Below are 22,570 nucleotides of genomic sequence, written 5' to 3'. Positions count from 1 at the left end.
ACTGGACTCCAGCTCTGCCCTTGGACTCCTGAGAGCTGAATCAACTCACCAAGCATTTATTAAACACCCACTGTGTGCCCCGTACAAGTGTGGATTCTGCAGACTTCCCTAAAATTTCACATCAGAATGAAATAGTTAATTAATTCACAATTGTCCCAGGAACTAGAACACTCAAGTCTGTAGGACCAGAACATTATCATCCTGTAGTACAGTTACGTGGGAACTGTCATAATCAGACCACAGTGATTAATTTCCTTGGGTTGCAATATGTGCTAGCAAATTTAGCAATTTCTATAGTGCACAAAAATTAGTCTCCAATTAATTGCTTCAGTATTTGGCCCAACTGAATCACCTGCATGCAAAGATAGATACCTTAAACTCCCACCTCCGCTCCCTTTTTAAAAATCCTACAGATTCCATGGGCGCCTGGATGGCTCAGATGGTTAAGCGTCTGCCTTCGGCTCAGGTCATGATCCCAGGGTCCTGGGATCGAGTCCCGCACTGGGCTCCCTGCTAAGCGGGGAGCCTGCTTCTCCCTCTGCCTCTGCCTCTCTGACTCTCATGAATAAATAAATAAAACATTAAAAAAAAAATCCTACAGATTCCACACTTGTGTTGGGCACACAGCAGGTGTTTAATAAATGGCTGGCTCAGCTCTTAAGAATGCAGAGACAGAGCTAGAGCCCAGTTCTGTATATTATCAAAGCTTTCCCCTCCACTTCCCTGCAACTGACCACTTTTCAGGACAATCCCCTGCTAATTAGCACCTCTATTCAAAGGTGCATGGGAAAAGTGAGAACTGGTTAAACCAGAATGCAAAGTGTTAGCCAGGCCCCTTCTGCACACTGTTCATGCTGTATACGTGATTTGGTAGAAAGAGAGTTCAAAGAATAGCTGAGATTTAACTAGTTGTGGACTTTCAGGTAATTACTCTGTACAAATCCCTGCCTTCCATCCTGCTCACAACCAGACATTGCCAATGGCTGTTATTTAAGGAAAATAGACCAGGATCAGGACTGAAAGTTCTAAGGATGCCTGTATTGACCAAATTAGTGGTTCCCCAAATGCGGTAGGCCCCATGCCACTGGCGGTATCCAAGGCAATATTGGCCAAGAAGGGGACTTGATGGAGCATGCATATTGAATCTCATTGTGACAAAAATCCATTTTACGCTTCCTTTCAATTACAGTTGACCCTTGGACAGCACGGGTTTGAACTGCACAGGGCCACTTGTAAAGAGCTTTTTTTCAATAAATACAGTACACTACTGCAAGTACATTTTCTCTTCCAGAAGATTTTAATAACATTTTCTTTTTCTCTAGCCTACTTTAAGATATAACATATAATACATAGAACATACAAAATATGTGTTCATTGACTGTTTATGTTACCAGTAAGGCTTCTGGTCAATAGGAGGCTATTGGTTAAGTTTTGGGGGAGTCAAAAGATTTCCAGCTGCTCAGGGGTCTGTGCCTTTAACCCCCTTTCTGCATTGTTCAAAGTCAATTGTATTTTGATGATTTCCTAGTTTCGCTTACTTGCTAATGAATGAGTCCTTAACACCTACCCTCTGTCTGTGTCTCTCTATTAAATACAGCAGCTCAGTGACTTGGCAAATCATCAATCTAGCTACTTTTTACTGTGGATCTCTTGAAAATATATGGCCTGCAATTAAGGTTTTTTTTCTTCAAAGCAGACATAGAAAATTCCCTCTTAAAAGACATTTATCTGAATGCTTGTGCACTAATGGTGGGAATGCAAACTGCTGCAGCCACTCTGGAAAAGAGTATGGAGGTTCCTCAAAAAATTAAAAATAGAACCACCCTGTGATCCAGTAATTGCATTACTGGGTATTTACCCCAAGGATACAAAAACACTAATTCAAAAGGATATTTGCACCCCTATGTTTATTGCAGGATTATTTACAATAGCCAAATTATGGAAGCAGCCCATGTCCATCGATAGATGAATGGAAAAGAAGATGCGATACACACACATACAGACACATATTTATATACACACACATATACAGACAACGGAATATTATTCTGCCATAAAAAGAATGAAATCTTGCCATTTGTAATAACATGGATGGAGCTAGAGAAGATAACGCTAAGTGAAATAAGTCAGTCAGAGAAAGACAAATACCATATGATTTCACTCATATGTGGAATTTAAGAAACAAAACAAACAAAGGAAAAGAAAAAGAGACAAACCAAAAAACAGACTCTTACCTAGAGAGAACAAACTGATGGTTACCAGAGGGGAGGTGGGTGGGGGGATGGATGAAATAGGTGATGGGGATTAAGAGCACACTTATCATGATGAGCACTAAGTAATGTATAAACTCTCTGAATCACTATATTGTATACCTGAAACTAATATAACATTGATGTTAACGATATTGGAAATAAAATTAAAAACTTACTTTGAAAAAAAAAACTTACTTTGAAAAAGGACATTTATCTAAGACAGAAGTGAGTTCAATTAAAGAAAAAGACTAAGAAAATAATATTACAGGTGATATCTGGAAAAGGCAGAGATCAGGAAAGTGATGCTCAAACCACTGAACTTTGTAACTGTTGCCTACGATCAAAGAGTTCTCTGTGCATCGCATAAAAACAGAACCCCAAACAGGGTATAGGTGAAGGGGATCAAAGTGTCAAGAAACAGCTCTTACCATATAAACCACAGCAACAAGGTTGTCCATCTAAAATGGGGCGTGAAAAGGTCCCTCATTCTGCCTCGGTCTTCCTGTTTCAAGACAAGGACATGCTCTTTGCTCTCCACTCCTCCAGCAGTGCTGGCATTGGGTGGACACCCACGGCTGGGAGGGAGGTTGCTGGTGGGCTACACGCTCAGGATCCAAGAACCCAGGACTCAATCCCACAGCACAAAGTCCCCCAGCCCAGTGAGGCCCTCCAGCCGGGACCCAGCAATGTCTACAGTCTTGATTCCCCAAGGATGGAGACGTTCTGCAACCCCCAACCCCAGCCTGAAATCCTGGAGCCAGGAAGCAGACTCCATGCCCTGAGGACTCTCAGGTAGTCCCATAGACCCGGGGCGCAGTCAGTCAGCCCAAGGCCTGTCTAACCATTTCATGCCCAGACTAAGCCAGCTCTAGGTCAAGATCACAAAAATTAATGTGCTGAAAATCAATTCGCCAGAAGCCAATGTGCTGAAAGATTGATTAGTTAAACGACCCACTTGCCAATTTCATATAATTTGCTAATTTATCAAATCTTTGCTCTACAATGTTCTTTTTTTTTTTTTTAAAGATTTTATTTATTTATTTATTTGAGAGAGAGAGAGCATGAGCAGGGGCAAGGGTGGTGAGAGAGGGGGAGAGGGAGAAGCAGGCTCCCCACTGAGCTGAGCTGAAAACAGACACTTAACAGACTGAACCACTCTACAATGTTCTTTTTAAGAGTATATTCTATGAGGGGTGCCTGGGTGGCTCAGTTGTTAAGCGGCTGCCTTCGGCTCAGGGCATGATCCCAGGGTCCTGGGATCAAGCCCTGCATCGGGCTCCCTGCTCGGTTGGAAGCCTGCTTCTCCCTCTCCCACTCCCCCTGCTTATGTTCCTGCTCTCACTATCTCTCTCTCCGTCAAATAAATAAATAAAATCTTTTAAAAATAATAATGAGACAAATAAATAAATAAAATCTTTTTAAAAAAGAGTATATTCTATGACGGTGATTATATTCTTCTTAGACATATTTAACAAATATATTTTCCTTAGTTTGAGAAATGCTTGCTTATTTAAACATGCTAAATGCTTAAAAAAGGATTATGGGCCATAGGTGGTTTAGTCTACCTGTGAATATTGTTTTTGTGAATAAAAATATATTTTTTAATATATTCTTGAATGAAAAAACAATACTCATTAAATATGTTTATTGAATATATTTGAGAATGTTTGCATTTGTTGAATATATTTTGAAAAGGCTCATTAATATATTTGGAAATAGATTCATCAATATATTTATAGAGAGAATATATTGAGGAAATAAATATATTAATATGTACATAGGAAAAATATACTCCTATTTACTACATATATTCGAAAAGAATGCTCCCTGAAACATGTTTTTGGTAAAAAGATACATTACCAAGTTAATTCAGGAAAACTGGCTTTTGGAGAATTGGTCTGCTTCTGCTCTTTTTGGTGCCTCAGGATTTACCACACCCACCCTCGTACACGCTCCCACGCAGGTGCACGAACACACACACCACAGACAGTGGGCCAGGCACGGACCTGTCTGGAGATGATGAGTTTCCCCAGCGGCATGGGGGCTCCGTTTTCGGTTGCTATCCTCTTTAGTGTGGCAATGGCCTTTTCCTGATTCCCGGACAGCACATCGTACCTTGCGCTCTCTGGCAGCCACTGTGGGTACAGGTGTGGCAGGTTAGGGTGGAACAGAACACTGGGTCGCAGCCACATACTCTCATCTGGGTGTGGAGCCTTTAAGGGAGGGGCCTCTGGCTCCAGAGGCCTGACTTCAAATCCTGGCTCTGTCATCGATTACATTGGTTGTGTGACCTTGAGCAATTACTTGACCTCTCTGTGCCTCCATTTCCTCATCCATAAAATGGGGATAATGATAGATCCCATCTTTTTGGGTTGTCGAGGGGATTAAGTGAGATAATCCAGACAAAGCGCTTAGCGCAGTGCCTGGAATGGGTTCATGTAGTTATGATTGCTGCCATTGTTATTATTATTACTAATTAGTGTTGCTGTCAGAGTCCCCCCCCAAAAATCTGAAAAATAATCCTTACAGGACGGTGTCCTCCTCCACCCCCTCCCCACTGAAATACAGTGAACAGCAGGAGGCCAAGAGACAAAGGTTGAGATGTCTTAAAGGATACCTACAAAACACAGGACCGCAAAGAGGAGCAAGGGGACAGCCGAGAGGATGAGTAGCCAGCGCCAGCCCAGGCTGGGCATCACAAACACAGCCAGGATGACCTCGAACACTGTCCCGATGGCCCAGAAGACCTGGCATGGGAAAATGGGATCAGTGATGGGAGCCGCATGGTCAACACATGAGCAATGTCAGTGTCATTGTAGATGACACTATCGATATGGGTAAGGGGTCCTTGGGGTCTGCAAAGTCAGAATGACCAGCACTCTTCCTGGGGTCCATATAGTTGGGCCAGGGCCACCATGTTGTCCATCTCCTGAGGGTGCCATCCACAGGGTATAATACTGGCATGGTACCCACTGGAGTGTAAAATGTGGTTGCTCTGGTTAAGGAGATCAATACCACCTTGTGTGAGGTCAATATGGTGATGGACACATTGGTTTTTGTTTACTGACATCCATCTCTCTTGCCCAATGGGGCCCTAGTATCCTTAGTCCCAATTGCCTCTTCTCTGCAGGGCTGAATATCTTCTGTGTGCCTCTCCGAGTCACTCCCCATCCTTCCCCACCTTGCTCTTTGAATGCACTGCATCCATAGACTTCTTGTCTTCTGGCTTCCCACTGGGTGCAGCCAATGGGGAGCCCCACAGGAAATGGGAGAGAGGGAGGGAGGTAAGAGAGGTTGGGGCATTTACTCCACTGGCTCCCTCTCAGCAGGGTGCTCATGGGCTCGCTGCATCTCTCAGCAGAAGGTCCCAGGTCCTGTCCAATAGCTCTCGACATACAACTCTCCCTCTCTGGACTGCTAATTACTTCCTGCCTTTGCCTGGCAACTGGAACTTCCGGCCTGGGGCTATTTAGAAATAGTCCCTTTATCAAACTTTCTTCAAATTATCCTAACTTGAGTATGCTGATTCCTGTTGGGACCCTACAACTATTGCCCATTGACAAACCTGGTCCTTCAACTTCCCCATCAGTTCTGGGAGCCCGTAAGAGCCTTCCGAAATCCCCTTTTGCTTAAATTAACCACATTTCTGTTGCTGACAACCAGGGGTGATAGTCAAAATGTCTAACAAACTGATACAGGACTGACCAACCAGAATGGGTACCAGACACGCCCTGCTCCCAACACACACACACACACACCCCATGATTGTGCCAGGAGTTAACTCTTTAGTTGCTAGATCATGGGAAGTTCTAGGGGATCCTAGGAGAGGACAGGGTGTTAGGTGATGAGGGCTAATCAGTGACCAGGATCTGCTGGCACAGATACATCGCAATATTTAAAGAGTTGGTTCATCCATACCAGTGTGGACTAGTTGACTACCATCCTCACTAGTCAGGGGTAGATGCGGTCAGGGTGGTAGATTGGGCCGTGGGGTTAATGTCATTAATATTGCCAGTGTGGTCATGGTGGCTAGAGAATGGCATCATAGACATCACTGTGGACATCAATGTCCGGAAAGAACAAATAAACCCTACTGCCCACTGCATGGCACCATTGGGCAGTTACATATTTGCCCTGAGAGCTTCCAGATCATGATAGGAAAATGGGTCACAATACCCTGGCAGGAAGAAGGCTTGAGAGGGATTAGCTGGACAAAGGGCCTTTTAAGGCAGCCTCTAGGTTACAGAGCTGGCCGCTCACACAAGACACAGGTGAGTCCAGATACAAATAGGGGTGGAGGGTGATGATATGGACAAGGGGCAGGAGTTTTGGTTCCCTTAGCTGCACTATTTGGCAGCAACTCTCAGATAAAAGCCATTTCCAGTCCAAGAATGACATACCACCAGCCTGCCACCATTTTTTTTAAGAGATTGAATTTTTTTGTCAATTGAAGAATTTATCTGTATAGCATAAAAAAAAAAAAAAACCCAAAAAACAAAAAACAAATGTTCAAATTGACATAACTGACAAACTGCCATTTCGTTATCCTGTGGCTCAGGACACCCGAGAATCTCCTGCTCAGAGACTGAACACTATTGGGAAACCCAGACCACCCTCCTTACCTCAATCAGCAAAATACACTTAGCTCTGGCCTTCATGGGAAGGAACTCAGCGTACAGCGTCACCCTGGGAAAGCAGAAAGATATGAAAGGAGTTAGGTCAGGACTGAGTAAGAAGATTGCCACAGCTTTCCGAATTTCTTTTTTTTTTTTTTTTAAGATTTCATTTATTTATTTATTTGAGAGCAATAACATGTGAATGAGCAGGGGGAGAGGGACAAGCAGACTCCGTACTGAGCATGGAGCCCAGACACGGGGCTCGATCTCACAACCTTGAGATCATGACCTGAGCCGAAATCAAGAGTCCGACGCTTAACCGACTGAACTACCAGGCGCCCCACTTTCTGAATTTCTAGGTCAACATTCCTCTGAGGGTGGTCTGTGGACCACTTAACTTCAGAATTTCCTGAGACAATGGCTAAGTACTTAGATCTCCAGGCCCTACCCCAGACCTCTTTCTTTCTTTCTTTCTTTCTTTCTTTCTTTCTTTCTTTCTTTCTTTCTTTCTTTCTTTCTTTCTATCTATCTATCTATCTATCTATCTATCTATCTATCTATCTATCTACGTGTCTGTCTGTCTTGGTCTTTCCAGCTCTCTCTCTCTCTACATGCACACCATACATCTATGTCTGTTTCTATATCCATGTGTGTATATGTATTTAAAAAAACAATGAGTTCACACTGATACTTTCAATTCCAGTCCAACCAGAAGGTTAGGGTTCTTTCTTTCTTTCTTTCTTTCTTTCTTTCTTTTTTTTTAAAGTAATCTCTATACCCAACACAGGGCTTGAACCCACAACCCCAAGATCAAATGTTGCATCCTCTGCTGACTGAGCCAGCCAGGCGCCTCAAGGTTAGGGTTCTTTCTAGCCCTCCCAGTTTCCATGTTCATAATTCCCTTCTCCAACATTGAGACACCCAGGCCTCTTTATCCTCAATATTTGCTTAATCCATTTATTTGCTTGCTGAATGTAACCAATGCCCTAAATATACTGGCTCCCTCCTCCATCTACTGCATTCTTGCCCCCTTCCCCTACTTTCACTTCCGCAGCCATTGGCCATGCTGGAAAGAGAAGGAAACTTCTCCTCTAACTTCTTCCCCATGCTGCCTCCCATTTTGCTAGGAAGAGGTCTTTTTTCCCACATCTTCCACCTAAGTCAAGCATCTGAGCAACCAGATGGCTTCATGTTACTCTCCTGGCTCCTCATAAGGGAGACGGGGTAGAGAGAGGCTAATTTCCATTGACCCCTTTGAGGCAGATACTGCTGGTAACCCATCTAGGTCTCCTGGGATCCCTTTACTAGTTCAGTGTGCCCAACTCCCAGCTGCTGCTAATGGCTCATACCTGCAAACTTCTAGAATTGCTCCTGAACAATTGGAGCTGCCTCACCAGAATGATGTCTTTCCCTGCATAACATCTAACATTTGAAAAGTTGGTCTTAAAAAAAGAAGAGAAAGAAAAGTTGGCCTTAGCAATACCATTGAGATTTAAGAACAGTTCTTTCTCCAGTAGAAGTCCTTCTTAGGGTTATGATAAAAGATACCTCTGTCCAAAGAAGGAAGAATTCTTAGGCGCCTCAGAGAAAAGGCTGGGGCTTTAGTCATGCAGATATATTCTATTTAGAGAAAAGCATGAAGAGAAAGTCAATTATCACCTAGTTTAATTCGCGGTATAAGTATTTTAGTATATTCTCTCTTCCTGTCTTGATCTTTTGTCTTTATCTCTCTCCCTTTCTCTTTCTTAATCTCTCTCTGTAGCTAAGATCACACTCAAGAATTTTGAACCCTAGTTTTTATTTGATTTATAAATAGCATTTCCATGCCATTGAAAATCCTCTTACACACATATGTTCTATCACATGCATGAACCATTCTTTTCTTTTTTTTTTTTAAAGATTTTATTTATTTATTTGAGAGAGAGAATGAGATAGAGAGAGCATGAGAGGGAGGAGGGTCAGAGGGAGAAGCAGACTCCCTGCTGAGCAGGGAGCCCGATACGAGACTCGATCCCGGGACTCCAGGATCATGACCTGAGCCGAAGGCAGTCGCTTAACCAACTGAGCCACCCAGGCGCCCGAACCATTCTTTTCTTAATAGCTACCTTTTATTGAGGACCTACTATGTGCCAAACACTCTTCTAGATGTTTTACATGGATTATCTCACTCAAACATTTCAAATCAATGGAGTAGATACTTATAATCCTGTGTATGTGCGTGTATCTTTGATTCTCATTTTTATCTCTAGATCTATCTATGTCAGATAAATTGTTAATTGACCAGGATCACACAGCTAGTAAGTTAGTAAGTAGAAAAGCCAAAATTCAGGCGCCTGCGTGGCTCAGTTGGTTAGGCGACTGCCTTCGGCTCAGGTCATGATCCTGGAGTCCCAGGATCGAGTCCCGCATCAGGCTCCCTGCTCGGCGGGGAGCCTGCTTCTCCCTCTGACCCTCCCCCCTCTCATGCTCTCTCTCTCTATCTCATTCTCTCTCAAATAAATAAATAAAATCTTTAAAAAAAAAAAGAAAAGAAAAGCCAAAATTCTAAATTCTAACCCAGATCTGTCTATATTTTGTAGCCCATCCCTATTTGGATGGTTTCACAATTATAAATAATACTTCAATAAACATTGTCTTTAGGCTGAAGACACCTTTGTCTTCACGTGGTTTCCTTAGGATAGGTCCCTGTTAAGTAGAATTTGTGTCAAAGGGCATGCATAGTTTTAAGGCTTTTGATATATAATACCAAAGTGGTTCCCCCCAAAAAACTTACTCTGATTTATATGCCTACAAGTAGCTCTCTCAACAAAAACCATTAGGAATTTCACGAACTCAGCCCTGAGAATAAGGATCAAGGTTATAGTGGTTACAGAGGTTATAGCAATTACCATGGATGACTTCTTTCAGATTTTTATGCTATTCTCCAAATGGTGTGCTTATATTATCTAAAAAATCAATAATAATAATAATAAAATGAGAAGCATGTTTACCTTCCCTCCACCAAATTAAACTACTAACCACGCAAAAAGGTGCAGCAGCATATTCTAAGGGCAAAGTTATGCCTGTCCTTAGATGGCAAGGATTTCTTTTTATAATGAAGCTACAGCATGCAGTATTTTCTCTTTTTTCTTTTTTTTTTTTTTAGTTACAGAAGTAGTACCTGAATGCATTTGCATTGTAAAACAATTAAGCAATACATAAGTATACAGAGTATATGATAATTCTTCCTCTTCCCCATTGCCCCTACTTCCATTCCATTCCCCCAAAGCCATAATAACCAGGAGTTTGCTTTGCAACCTTCCAGCTCCTTCTCTATGTCTAAATAAATAAATTTAAGCAACATATCTTTCTTTTCCTTCTCTCTTTCCTTCTCTTTTCTTCCCTTTGTCTCTCCCTCCTGTCCTCCTTCTCTTCCATTTTTCCTTCCTTCCTTCCTCCCCTCGTTCCTCCCTCCCATCTTTCCTTCCTCCCTCCTTCCCTCCTTTCCTTCTTTCTCTCTTTCCTTCCTTCCTCTTCCCTTCCTTCTCTCTTTCCTTCCCCCTCCCTCCCTCCCTTCCTTCTCTCTTTTCTTCCTTCCCCCCTCCCTCCCTTCTTTCCCTCTTTTCTTCCTTCCTCCCTCGCCCCTTCCTTCCTCCCTCACCCCTTCCTTCCTCCTTTCCTACTTTCCTTCCTCCCTCCCTCCCTCCCCTCCTTCCTTCCTCCCTTCTCTCCTTCTCTCCCATCCTTCCTTCCCTCCTTTCTCCCTCCCATCTTTCCTTCCTCCATCCTTCCTTCCTCCTTCCCTCCCTCCCTTCCTTCTCTCTTTCCTTCCTTCCTCTCCCCCTCCCTCCCTCCTTCCTTCTCTCCTTCCTTCCTTCACACATGCAACACACTGCTCATGTTCCACCCATAAAAATGCCCCAACTCTTGCCACTTCCACGCGTGCCTGTCCAGTTTCCAATTGTCAGTACCTGTAACTCTCCCCTGAGTGCTTTCTCTGGTCCTTAAAGCTTCCTCTGCCAACCTCTGTGGCAGACCAGGAGTGCCAAGGAATTTAAACTTCCCAGGAGCATCTCTCAACAAATGACATCTCCCTCGTCCCTTGAATGGGACAATCTGCAGATGCGTGCTGAAGGATCTCCCAGACTAAACTACTTGCCCTAGCATCTCTGTGTCACGATCTGCTTTCAATAAGACAGTTTGGAAATCTTCCCATATTAATATACGTATATTTACTGCATTATTTTTCAACAGCTGCAACCCTGTGGATTAATAGATTGTTTTCAATTTCTTGTTTTTGCCACCTCAGCCACAAGAAACATTTTTTCTTGTAATTGTTGTGTCCCACACCGGCCATTATTTATAGCAATTCATTATGCAAACGAGCTGTTTGATCTTCATCCAAAGTGTGGTGGTTATTACAATCACACTGAAGAATAAAAGAATGAGCAATGAAAGCAGCAATGCCAAGAAGCAGTTGATAACTGGTGTCAATAAATTCCTGCTGAAAATAATCACATTTACAGCCCTTGGCAATTAGAGATTTGCCATTTGGATCACATGCTTGGAAAGAAGTGAACTGTGATCTCCATTTGGCATTTCTGTTTGGTCTGGAGGGGAACGAGCAGTGCCAAGGACAGGTTTGTGAGCAAGCTCCATCCAGACACCAATCGGAAGAATCTTCTGAGGAGGTCTCAAGGTGGAACAGGTGGGCAGCTACCTGGAGTATGAGTCTTCAAGCGTGGCTAACACACAAGCAGGGTGCCAGTTGAGGCAGGGTTCCTTCTCAGTCCCTTTTTTTTTTTTTAAGATTTTATTTATTTATTCATGACAGAGAGAGAGAGAGAGAGGCAGAGGGAGAAGCAGGCTCCCCGCAGAGCAGGGAGCCCGATGCGGGACTCAATCCCGGGACCCCGGGATCATGACCTGAGCTGAAGGCAGACGCCCAACCATCTGAGCCACCCAGGCGCCCCCCCTTCTCAGTCTCTTAGCTAGGAGGCATTTCTGCTGAAATACTTGGCACCCTCTTTCGGAAACCATAAACAATCGGCCATGGTGCCTACATGTTTCTTATATATATTTTGTGTATATTTTGCAACTAGAGGCCATGATCATTTTTTGATGCTTATCTGCATTTTCTAAAACAAAAATGTATTACTTGTAATGATAAGAATTAAGTTGCTTCTAATTTTTCCACTTGAGTTAAAGTCTCTTCCCTCTTGATGCTCCTCCATAGACAGAAAAGCTAATTATTTGGCATCCTAAATGTGATCCTCTTTTCTGTCTTAATTAAAGGGAACAGAAACCACCCAGAATTTCCAGTTCTATGTCCCAGAATCATCTCCAGATGAGTAACCGGGGACCCAGTGGACATTAATGATTTACCAGGACTTTCTGACTCTATAAGTTGAGAATCCTTTCAGGACATCTGTTCAAATGTAAGAACTTTGGCATTAGATGGGTGTGGATTTGAACCCAGTTTCTCCACATGGTAGATGGTCTGCACAAGGTGCTTCACTATTTTCCCTCCCTGTGTCTTGCTTCCCTGCAGGTCACTCCATGCAAAGTCTACTTCCCCATCCCTTGAATCTGGGCCTTGCGACTTGCTCTTGTTCAATAGAATGCTGCAAACGTGATATTGTGCTAGTTCCAAGCTTGGATCCCAAGAAGCTCTACAGCTTTTGCTTGCTCACTTGGACCCCTGCCCGGGGGCCACGTGACCAGCTGAAGTTTGAGAGGCTTGTGGAGCATAGATGAGGCAGCTGTGGCCATGCTAGCCCAGCCAGCCCCCATCCAATTCACCAGGTGATTGGAGACACATGAGTGAGCCCTGCTGAGCTCAGAACAACCATACTGCCCAACCGCCGAGTCATGAATTCAATAAATTGTTGTTAAGCCATAAATGTCGGGGTGGTTTGTTACAAAGCAGGAGGTAATTCCACACTCTATTTAATAACCATCTGACCTTAAGCAAGCCACTTAATGATCTCTGAGCCTCAGTTTTCTCTTCTGTAAACTGGGGATGATAGGGTTGTCAGTGAACAAGATGAGCACTTAGCATAGTGCCTGGCACTTGGTAAGCACTCACTGGATGTTGTGATGATGATCATCATCACTATTAATGTTACTATCGCTATCACCAAGGACCAATATAAACACCTACTTTGGGCGAAGAAATAAAGGAAAGAAGAAAAAGAGGGATGGGGCACCTGGCTAGCTCAGTCGGCAGAGCATGAGACTCTTGATCTCGGGGTTGTGAGTTCAAGCCCCACATCGGGTGTAGAGATTACTTAAAAATAAAATCTTTTGGGGCGCCTGGGTGGCTCAGTCGTTGAGTGTCTGCCTTTGGCTCAGGTCATGGTCCCAGGGTCCTGGGATCGAGCCCCACTCCGTGGGAAGCCTGCTTCTCCCTCTCCCACTCCCCCTGCTTGTGTTCCCTCTCTCGCTCTCTGTCAAATAAATAAATAAAATCTTTAAAAAAAAATTTAAAAATAAAATAAAATAAAATCTTTTAAAAAAATATAAAATTAAAAAGAGGGATAGAGGGAAGCATATAAAAAAGCACAGATCAGAGCTGAGGGATGGGCTCTTTATTGATAATATAGTTTATAGATAAGATGATGTGCATTAACTAAAATTATTGAGGTGATCATTTTGCAAGATAGGTAAGTCAAGTCATTAGGCTGTACCCCTTGAATTCTGGATGTCAATTACACGTTGATAAAACTGAAAGAAGAACAATTTTTGATTTAATTTAATTTTTAAACAATTTTAATTTTAAATAATAAAATTTGTATTTATACTAAAAATTCATTATAAGGACTTCTTGTTGTTGCACTTTTAAAAATTATACAGCAAAGTCTTACTCATTTGGTTTTGTGAGGTGGTGCAAAGCCTAAATGAATGGAAACTCTTGGTTGCATTTAATTACAAAAACATATCTTCAACTAAAAAAAAATCTTCAACTAAATGTTTCCAAAAAATGAACCTAGGGGAGCCATTATTATAAGGAGCTAAGAACATTGCATAATTAAGCCATGATTATTTTTACGTAAATGGCTGGAGTGGAAGTTCTGGGAAGCCTGTGGCTCTCTTGGGTTGCTAAATATTTCTTCTGTAATTTTGTTTCTGTTTTTATTTGCTCTCCTCATCGACAAAAGAGCTGTAGAGTGGGGTATTTAAGAGAATATGTTTGCAGGGTCAAGTGATACTTAAATCTGAGCTCTGCCCTTTGTTAGCTGTGTGGTCTTGGGCATGTTACTTAATTTTTAAAACCCCAGTTTCCTTATCTGTAAAATGGGGATAATAATACCTGTGTCTTGAGGTTTTGAGAGTTTTAAAATGGTCATGTGGATACTATCTCAATCAACAAACAGAAGGGCTGTAGTAGGGTTAAGTAAAGGAACAGCTAAGTGGGGAGGCATGACATTTGGGGGGTGGATGTAGGGAGCAGGCAGGAAAGCTGAGGACGCTCATGACGGAAGGGTAAGGGGCAAAGGCCCTCCCAGCTGCTCTGTGTCCGTAATTTTATTCCCCTGGTGTCCTGTCCTCTCTCCCTGAAGATCTTTCCCCTTTGTAGTTTTAGGAGGTGGGTTTTCTCTCTTCCAGTTACTCTGCCATTGGAATCCCATCTGCCTACCATCTTCCAGAGGTTCCTCAAAATTTCTGATTGGCTGGTGGCACCCTTTTCTTGCTTTCCAGCCCTGTTATAGGTCTATTCTATTTCTTACATCTTTGATGACATTTCCAGAAACTGTGGAGAAGAAGAAATAGAAAATAACGTTTCTTATTCCACCATTTCAGACAAGAATCCCTGGACATTCTGCATACGTAATTCCTGTCCCTTCTCTCTTGAGGGAAGAAAATCCAGGTAACTATTTGGAGGCTGGTTCTGCTGTCATTTCCCTGGGAAAGGAATTTAATATGTACTTCTGTGAGTACGTTCCTTCCAGCCTAGGAGAAAACTGTACCCTAGTCAATGAATGGCTCATGAATGGAACAGTGGCTATGTCTGCAGGATTTCCTGGAGTTGGTCCAGGCGTGGATGACATTGGCCACAAGCTCCTGCCAGCCCAGATTTATGGGCTTGGCTTAATGGCCTCTGCCTCAAGCTCCGGTGGTTTTTAAGCCCATCCTAGGTCCAGGAGTGTATGTCAGATGTCTACTCTACAGAGCCATGGAGGGATCAATAATGAATAGGGAAGGAAGGACTGGAGAGAACTGCATGCCACTTGATGCTCTTCCAGCCTCTAAGTGGCAGAAAGAGTCTGGGGATTTGTTCCTGTGTTCACTCCATGTGAGTATATCTCCCGTCCCCATTTACTCTTTCCATAATTACCCATGGAGTCCAACATCCATCACACTGACATCTGAGCTTCACAGCCTTTGACAGACCCGACACGTGCTAACATTCACTGAGCGCTCTGCTGGGCACTGTCCTGGGCACCTCACATGTGTTGTCATGTAATATTCTAAGTGACCCCATGATGTAGGTATGCTATTATCCCCATTTTAGAGATAAAGAAATTGAGGCACAGAAAGGTTTAGTGACTCACCTAAGGGCACACAGCTGTTATGTGACAGAGTCAGGATTTGAATCTGGTAGTCATGATCAAGTCATGCTACTTCAGCATTAGCCTTACTCTTCTACGTGCCCTCTCCCAGTCTTGCCCAACAGTGACACTCAACAGGCTCAAGAAGCCAGTCAGTGAACTGTTAACCCTCGAGAGGCAATTGGGCCAGATCCTCGGGCACCAACGCACATCTGCCCCAACAGAGACCAACGCAGAGCCCCAGGATGGAGCCATCCCATGTCATGTGATGGCGAATTATTTATACTGGACATCTTCCATTGTGGAAGGAGCAGTGACTCATCTTGATGGAACTGGCACATATTCTGGGTATCAGTTTGCCTTTCCTGCCCACGGGGCCCAGATAGCACCACTATCTGAGGGCTTTCCAAGTATTTGACTCATTGACACAGAATCCCACATTACAGTGCTTGGGACCAAGGGAGCCGATACATAACAAAGGAGATGCAGCAGCGGGTATAGGACCATGGAATCCACTGGTCCTATCATATCTTATGGTACTTTGCAGCTGCTGGCCTGACAGGGGGATGGAGCAGCCTCTTGAATGTGCCACGGAGGCATCGGCTTAGAGATGATGCTCTATGAGGATGGGATACTGTCTTGCAGGACACAATATACCCTTAAATCAATCCCCATCATATGTGCAATGTAGAAGGAATATGTCATTCTGAAATCAAAGGGTTGAAGGAGGAATTTGTACTTGCCCCATGTGTGGGGTTAGAGGTCCTGGTTCCAGGAGAGGGCATGCTTCCCCCAGGGGATTCTTTCCCTGCAAGAATCCCATTCAACTTTAGGCAAAGTCTCCCACTTAGTAACTTTGGGTTCCTTGTATCAAGAAAGAGAGTTAGCATTCTGTCTGAGGAGTTGACCCTGAGCATCAGGAGGTGGTAGGGCTGCTGTTATCTAATGGGGCACCCAGGTGATACACTGGACATTTTTTGGTAACCCCCTGTCCAATTTTGGTGTTAAATGGACAAGCAGCAGCTACAGCCTGGAAAGGACACGGTGACTCAGGCATGGGGTCTGGATCATCCCACCGGGTAAACCATCTCGATCGCAGAAGTGCTGGCCAGAGGTGATGGGAACCTAGAATGAGTAGCAAGGGAGGGACATACTGGGCATCAGTGGTAGCTGGGAGACCAACAGCAATACCAGGGACTTTAGTTTATCCCACTAGCCATCCTCTTTTAAGTCTTCAGGGAAAAGGCCAACCAGAATCCTGGAGAAACTGTTCCCAGATGGGATGGGCTTATTATATGAAGCAAGGGGATCCAAGAGGTGCAAGGGGTGGGCTGTGGCGGGCGCTGTGATGTACCACCTGGACTCACCCTTCAGGACGGAGGCACACAGTCCCTCTGGAATGACCAGGAATGTTACCTGCTAAGAGCTCAGAATTGGGTCCCTGGCGGGAATTTCTTGACCCAAAGCAGCTGCCTTGCCCAAGGTCATGCTCCCTCGAGGGCAGCCCATGTCCAATGTGGCTGATGTGAAAGTACAAAAGTCCAGCTCCCATGCCTCATTTTGGAACAACTCTAAGAAGCCATCCCAGCTCTGGAACCCCTACAGGGTCCGCTGTGCTCAACTCCTCCCTCTGCCCATTCCAGCTTTACTCACTTCCTTGCCGGTGTTGATCTCAATAACCACTTGCACACTAATCTCCATCTCACATTCTGTTTTCCGAGATCCCCACCTATAACAGGGACCATGCCTGTCTTGCTCACTGCTGTATCCCCAGCATCTAGTACTAGGCCAGTGCCATAGTAGGTGCTCAAGAAATACTGGTTGAATAAATGAATAAACTGGTCCTTGTGGGAAATTTCCCTAAATTATTGCAACAGGAATTATTATTCCTTACCTTCAACTCACCCTACCCAGCATTGCCAGATTAATACTTCTAAAGTACCTCCCCTGCTCAAGAACTCTCAGTGGCTCCCCATTGCCTGTAGGCAATCCCTTTGGCCTGGCATTTAAGACCTCTAGGAAGCTTGCCCTGGTCTACCTGTCCAACCTCAGCTTTTAGTTCTCACATATCTCACTGCAACAAACTAACCAGAATGGACCATTAGCCTTCCTTGGACTCAGTTATGGCTTCCTCTTTTCATTCAGGTCCCTTCCTATGAAATATCCCACATCATCCCCAATCTGCCTCTGGGTCTTTCCCAATCCTTTACATCCTTAATAGAAAGGCAGTACAATGCAATTGTTAGAGCCTCGGCTCTGGAGTTAGAAGGCCTGAGTTCAGATTCTAGCTCTGCCTCTTCCTGGCTGTGTCTCCCGGGGCAAGTCACTTTACCTCTCTGTGCTTCAGTTTCTGTGTCTGTGAAATGGGATGAATAATATAATTTACTTAGGATATTTTGGGGGGATTAAATGAAATAGTCTAGGGGTCAGATAGTAAATATTTTCTCTACTGGGACTACTCAATTCTGTGGCTGTATATGAAAATGGGCATAGTTAATATGTAAATGATGGGTGTGTCTGTGTTCCAATAAAACTTTATAAAACCAGTCAGCAGGTTGGATACAGCCCACATGCCATTGTCTGCCAATCTCCCAGGACAGAGTAACTTATTCCTACAACTGTGACTACTCAGTACTTTGACAAAAGCACCAACAAACTAACACTCGATTTGCATATGGTTATGCCCACCCCTGCCTTGAGCTTAGATTAGAGCGGGGTGGGGGCCCTTGTTCCCCTCATGATGGTTAAGGGCATGGATGCAGTAGGCAGACAGACTCGGGTTCTTAGTTCCACTACATACCATATGACTTGGGCAAATGATCTCACCCATTGAGTCTCGGTTTCAACTGTAAAATGGAGATTACAATCACTTGATAAACACATACCTCCCGGGGCTGCTGTGAAATGTCCAAGAAAAATGTCCAATCAATGCTAGATCTATTAGTTTTTATTATTATTTCACATTTATGACCTTCCAGCTATTGTGTTGGGGTTTTTTTAAGATTTTATTTTATCTTTTAAAAGATTTATTTATTTGAAAGAGAGAGAGAAGAGAGAGAGAGAGCAGGAATAGGAGGAGCAGAGGGAGAGAGAATCCCAAGCAGGCTCTACACTGAATATGGACGGAGACCGATATGGGGCTCAATTCCAGGACCCCGAGATCACAACCCTAGCCAAAACCAAGAGTCAGATGCCTAACTGACTGTGTCACCCAGGTGCCCCTTAAGATTTTATGTTTAAGTAACCTCTACACCCAATATGGGGTTCGCACTTACAACCCCGAGATCGAGAGTCACATGCTCCAGTGACTGAGCCAGATTGGTGCCCCTATGGTGTTGCTTTTGTACTGTCAATCATTACAATTCTGATAACGGTAGTCCTCTCTGGCTGCATTTTACCTCGTGATACCAGAAGCCCAAGTGTACCATCTCTGCATCCCCCCCAAGGCCATGAACATAGCTGACTGGCTGTCTTGCTGGATGGCCAGAGCTGGGCATTTACTTACGACTGGGGGACCCCTCCAATCCCGAAGCCCACCAGGCCCCGAAGCACCAGGATCCAGCTGTACACGGGCGCGAAAGCACTGAGGATGCCATAGTACAGAGTCCAGAGCACGCTGATCTTCAGCCCCTGCAGAGAAGGCAGACACCAAGTCACTGGGCTTCTCAACACTGCCAAGCCACATGGCCCCTGAACCTGTTGAAAGCCATCAATGGGGTCATGCTAAACAGTAATCCACACAGGCAAGGGAATACCAGGGATTCTCTGTGGGATGCTGCCAACCCCTGAGGGCGGGTGGTGTGGGAAAACTGTGGGACATTCTTGGTTGTCCCAATGATTGGCATTTAATATATAGGGCCCTGAGATGTTAGATGCCCCACAGTGCACGAGACTCAATAAAGACTTGTCTTGCATCCTGCACCATCGCCAATGGAACTTTCTACTTGACTCTCAATGCAGGTGAAAACTCTATGATTATCTGCACCTTGACCTTCACTCTATTTTATATAGAAATAAGATTTGGGGGAGGGGCATAGTTTGAATATACACTTAATTTTTCGGGAATGCAACTTCTAGGTAAATCAAAGGAAGTTTGTGTGTGCTTTGATCTGGAACTTTACAAAATTGCTCATCATTTCAGAAAGCCATGTTAACAGCAACACTGCATATGGTATTTGAGTCACTGAGGGAACACTTCAGTATCTGTCTGCATTCACTGGGTTTCTATGTGTATCTATGAATAGACTGATCTAAATCTATTTCAAAATGTCAAATATAAAGAAAAAAGCATCAACAAAATTCAGTTAAATACAAGCTTATTTATAATCAGGGACAAATATTAACTACTTCCTTTTATTATCTAGGCAATTGTGCATGCATATTTGCATATTGAAAATAAACCTTATTTAATTAATTGCCTCCTTTAAAAAAAATCCTCCATCATATCATACTTGGGGCATTATACCTGATTTATTTTATTATTTTATTTTTTTTATACCTGGTTTCTTTTAAAGATTATACAAGTGCCTACTTTATTTTTGAAATTATTTCTGGATAATTAAGGGGCATTATTAAAAGTTCTCATAACAATTTCTAAGTAAAAGGAACATTGCTTTTGATGGGTTGAGAACCACCTAAGGACACAATGCTACAAGACAAACATGCATATTCCTGCAGTGTTAATTACTCTTAGAGATTGAGAAAAAATTAAGGGTGAATGCAATTTAAAATGTTATTTTTATATCAAAACGAACACCCAACATATTATGGAGTAGAACACAAATTTTACATGGATTTTAGACCTGCAACATGGTGTCTGGGCAGGTCTCTCTCTGCAGTAATTCTCCCAGATCCAGCTTTGAGTTCATTCTCCTGTCCCCCTGGGGACACTTCAGGAGGAAAGTGTAAAGCACACTGATTTTAGATTTAAAATTTAAATTTGGCTGGCTCAGTCGGAAGAGCATGCGACTCTTCATCTCAGGGTTGTGAGTTTGAGCCCCATGCTGGGTGTAGAGATTACTTATATAAACTTAAATGAATTAAAAGGGACAAGAGAAGAAATCTGTAGGTCTGCCAGGTGATTTCCAGTCTCTTGGAAAATGATTTTAAGTGGTAGAGGGAATATTTTAAATAACTTGCATTAGCTTGCAAGAAAGTGATTTCTTTTTCATTTCAATCATTATTCTTCTGATTAAGTCCAAGAGAAAGAATCCATGTGGAGCTAGTCTGTCTTTAACACCTTTTTATTTTATTTTTTTTGTAGTTTTTAATTTTATTATGTTATGTTAGTCACTATACAATATATCATTAGTTTTTGATGTAGTGATCCACGATCCATTGTTTTCATATAACACCCAGTGCTCCAGGTAGTACGTGCCCTCCTTAATACCCATCACCGGGCTAACCAATCCCCCCTCCGCCGTCCCCTCTAAAACCCTGTTTGTTTCTCAGGTCCATAGTCTCTCATGGTTCATCTCTCCCTCCAATTCCCCCCGCCCATTTTTCCCTTCCTTCTCCTAATGTCCTCCATATTATTCCTCATGTTCCACAAATAAGTGAAACCATATGATAATTGACTTTCTCTGCTTGACTTATTTCACTTAGCATAATCTCCTCCAGTCCCATCCATGTTGATGTAAAAGTTGGGTATTCATCTTTTCTGATGGCTGAGTAATATTCCATTGTAAATATGGACCACATCTTCTTTATCCATTCATCTGTTGAAGGGCATCCCGGCTCTTTCCACAGTTCGGCTATTGCAGACATTGCTGCTATGAACATTGGGGTGCATGTGGCCCTTCTTTTCACTACATCTGTGTCTTTGGGGTAAATACCCAGTAGTGCAACTGCTGGGTCATAGGGTAGCTCTATTTTTAATTTTCTAAGGCACTCCACACTGTTTTCCAAAGTGGCTGTACCAACTTGCATTCCCACCAACAGTGTAAGAGGGTTCCCCTTTCTCCACAACCTCTCCAACATTTGTTGTTTCTTTCCTGTCCATTTTTGCCATTCTAACTGGTTTAACACCTTTTTAAACACTCACTAAGCTCTCTTTTTAACAAACAGGGCAGAGGGGCAACTGTAACCAACTAGAATTTAGTAACATTGTTTTATTTTCACCCTATTTATTTTTGCAGATATTTCCTATTTAGGGCAATTGCTAGATTTCCTATTTAAGACTCTCTATAAAGTTTCCTTTTTCAAAAACATGCATTTGAGGGTTTTTTTTTAAAGATTTTATTTATTTATTTTAGAGAGAGAGCACTCGGGAGTGGGGGGGAGGGACAGAGGGAGAGGGAGAGAGTATCTCAAGCAGACTCCCCACTGAGCATGGAGATCATGACCTGAGCCAAAAATCAAGAATCTGACGCCCAACCGACTAAACCACCCAGGTGCCCAGGTTTGTTGTTGTTAAGATTTTATTTATTTTATTTTATTTTTGAGATTTATTTATTTCAGAGAGAGAACACACAGTGGGGGTAGAGGCAGAGGGAGAGGGAGAGAATCCCAAGCAGACTCCTCGCCAAGGGTGGAGTCTGACCCAGGGCTCAACCCCACCACCCTGAGATCATGACCTGAGCTGAAATCAAGAGTTGGCCTCTTAACCGACTCAGCCACCCAGGTGCCCTGTTTTGTTTTTTTAATGAAATGGGTATAGAGATCAATATTAAGTACATAACAAATTATTAAAGGCTAGGGCATTTCTGTACCCCTAAAATGCATAACTATGAAATCAGTAACTTGCCATATATACTTACTTCCTTTCTTTTGGCTTAAGCTAACTTAAGAGGGGTTTGCTTCCTTGGAATCCAAGGAGTCTTGAATCAGAAATAGGACATCATTAGGGACACCTGGGTGGCTCAGTCAGTTAAGGGTCTGCCTTCGGCTCAGGTCATGATCCTGGCGCCCCAGGATGGAGCCCTGCATTGGGCTCCCTGCTTAGCTGGGAGTCTGCTTCTCCTTCTCCCTCTGCCCCTCCCCCTGCTCCTTCTCTCTCTCTTCCTCACTCTCTCTCTCAAATAAATAAATACAATCTTAGGGGGAAAAAAAAAGAAATAGGACATCATTAGCAGCAGAGAAAATGAAAAGAGGGAAAACAGAGCAGGAGGAGAGGAGAAGAGAGAGAAGAGGGCACCAAGACTGGCACCTGAGAGCTAAGCCTCCCTCCAGG

General features: G+C 43.4%; 1 protein-coding gene across 1 annotated transcript in view; it reads right to left on the bottom strand.

Moving 5' to 3' along the window:
- The window catches only part of SVOP (SV2 related protein), a 51,070-nt gene that overhangs the window by 13,625 nt on the left and 14,875 nt on the right, over positions 1 to 22,570 (bottom strand). Inside the window, exons 5-9 of the mRNA XM_064577694.1 lie at positions 18,905 to 19,029; positions 6,875 to 6,938; positions 4,874 to 4,999; positions 4,259 to 4,387; positions 2,681 to 2,754 (exon numbers count right to left, since the gene is read on the bottom strand). Of these exons, the coding sequence (XP_064433764.1) occupies positions 2,681 to 2,754; positions 4,259 to 4,387; positions 4,874 to 4,999; positions 6,875 to 6,938; positions 18,905 to 19,029 (518 nt within the window). The remainder of the gene's footprint in view (positions 1 to 2,680; positions 2,755 to 4,258; positions 4,388 to 4,873; positions 5,000 to 6,874; positions 6,939 to 18,904; positions 19,030 to 22,570) is intronic.

This window comes from Mirounga angustirostris, unplaced genomic scaffold (assembly GCF_029215605.1).
Source record: "Mirounga angustirostris isolate CCGP_5_RB_7025 unplaced genomic scaffold, mMirAng1.0.hap1 SCAF_14, whole genome shotgun sequence".
NCBI lineage: Eukaryota > Metazoa > Chordata > Mammalia > Carnivora > Phocidae > Mirounga > Mirounga angustirostris.
The sequence above is the reverse complement of the archived record's forward strand: the minus strand, read 5'-3'. Positions and strand labels throughout refer to the sequence as shown.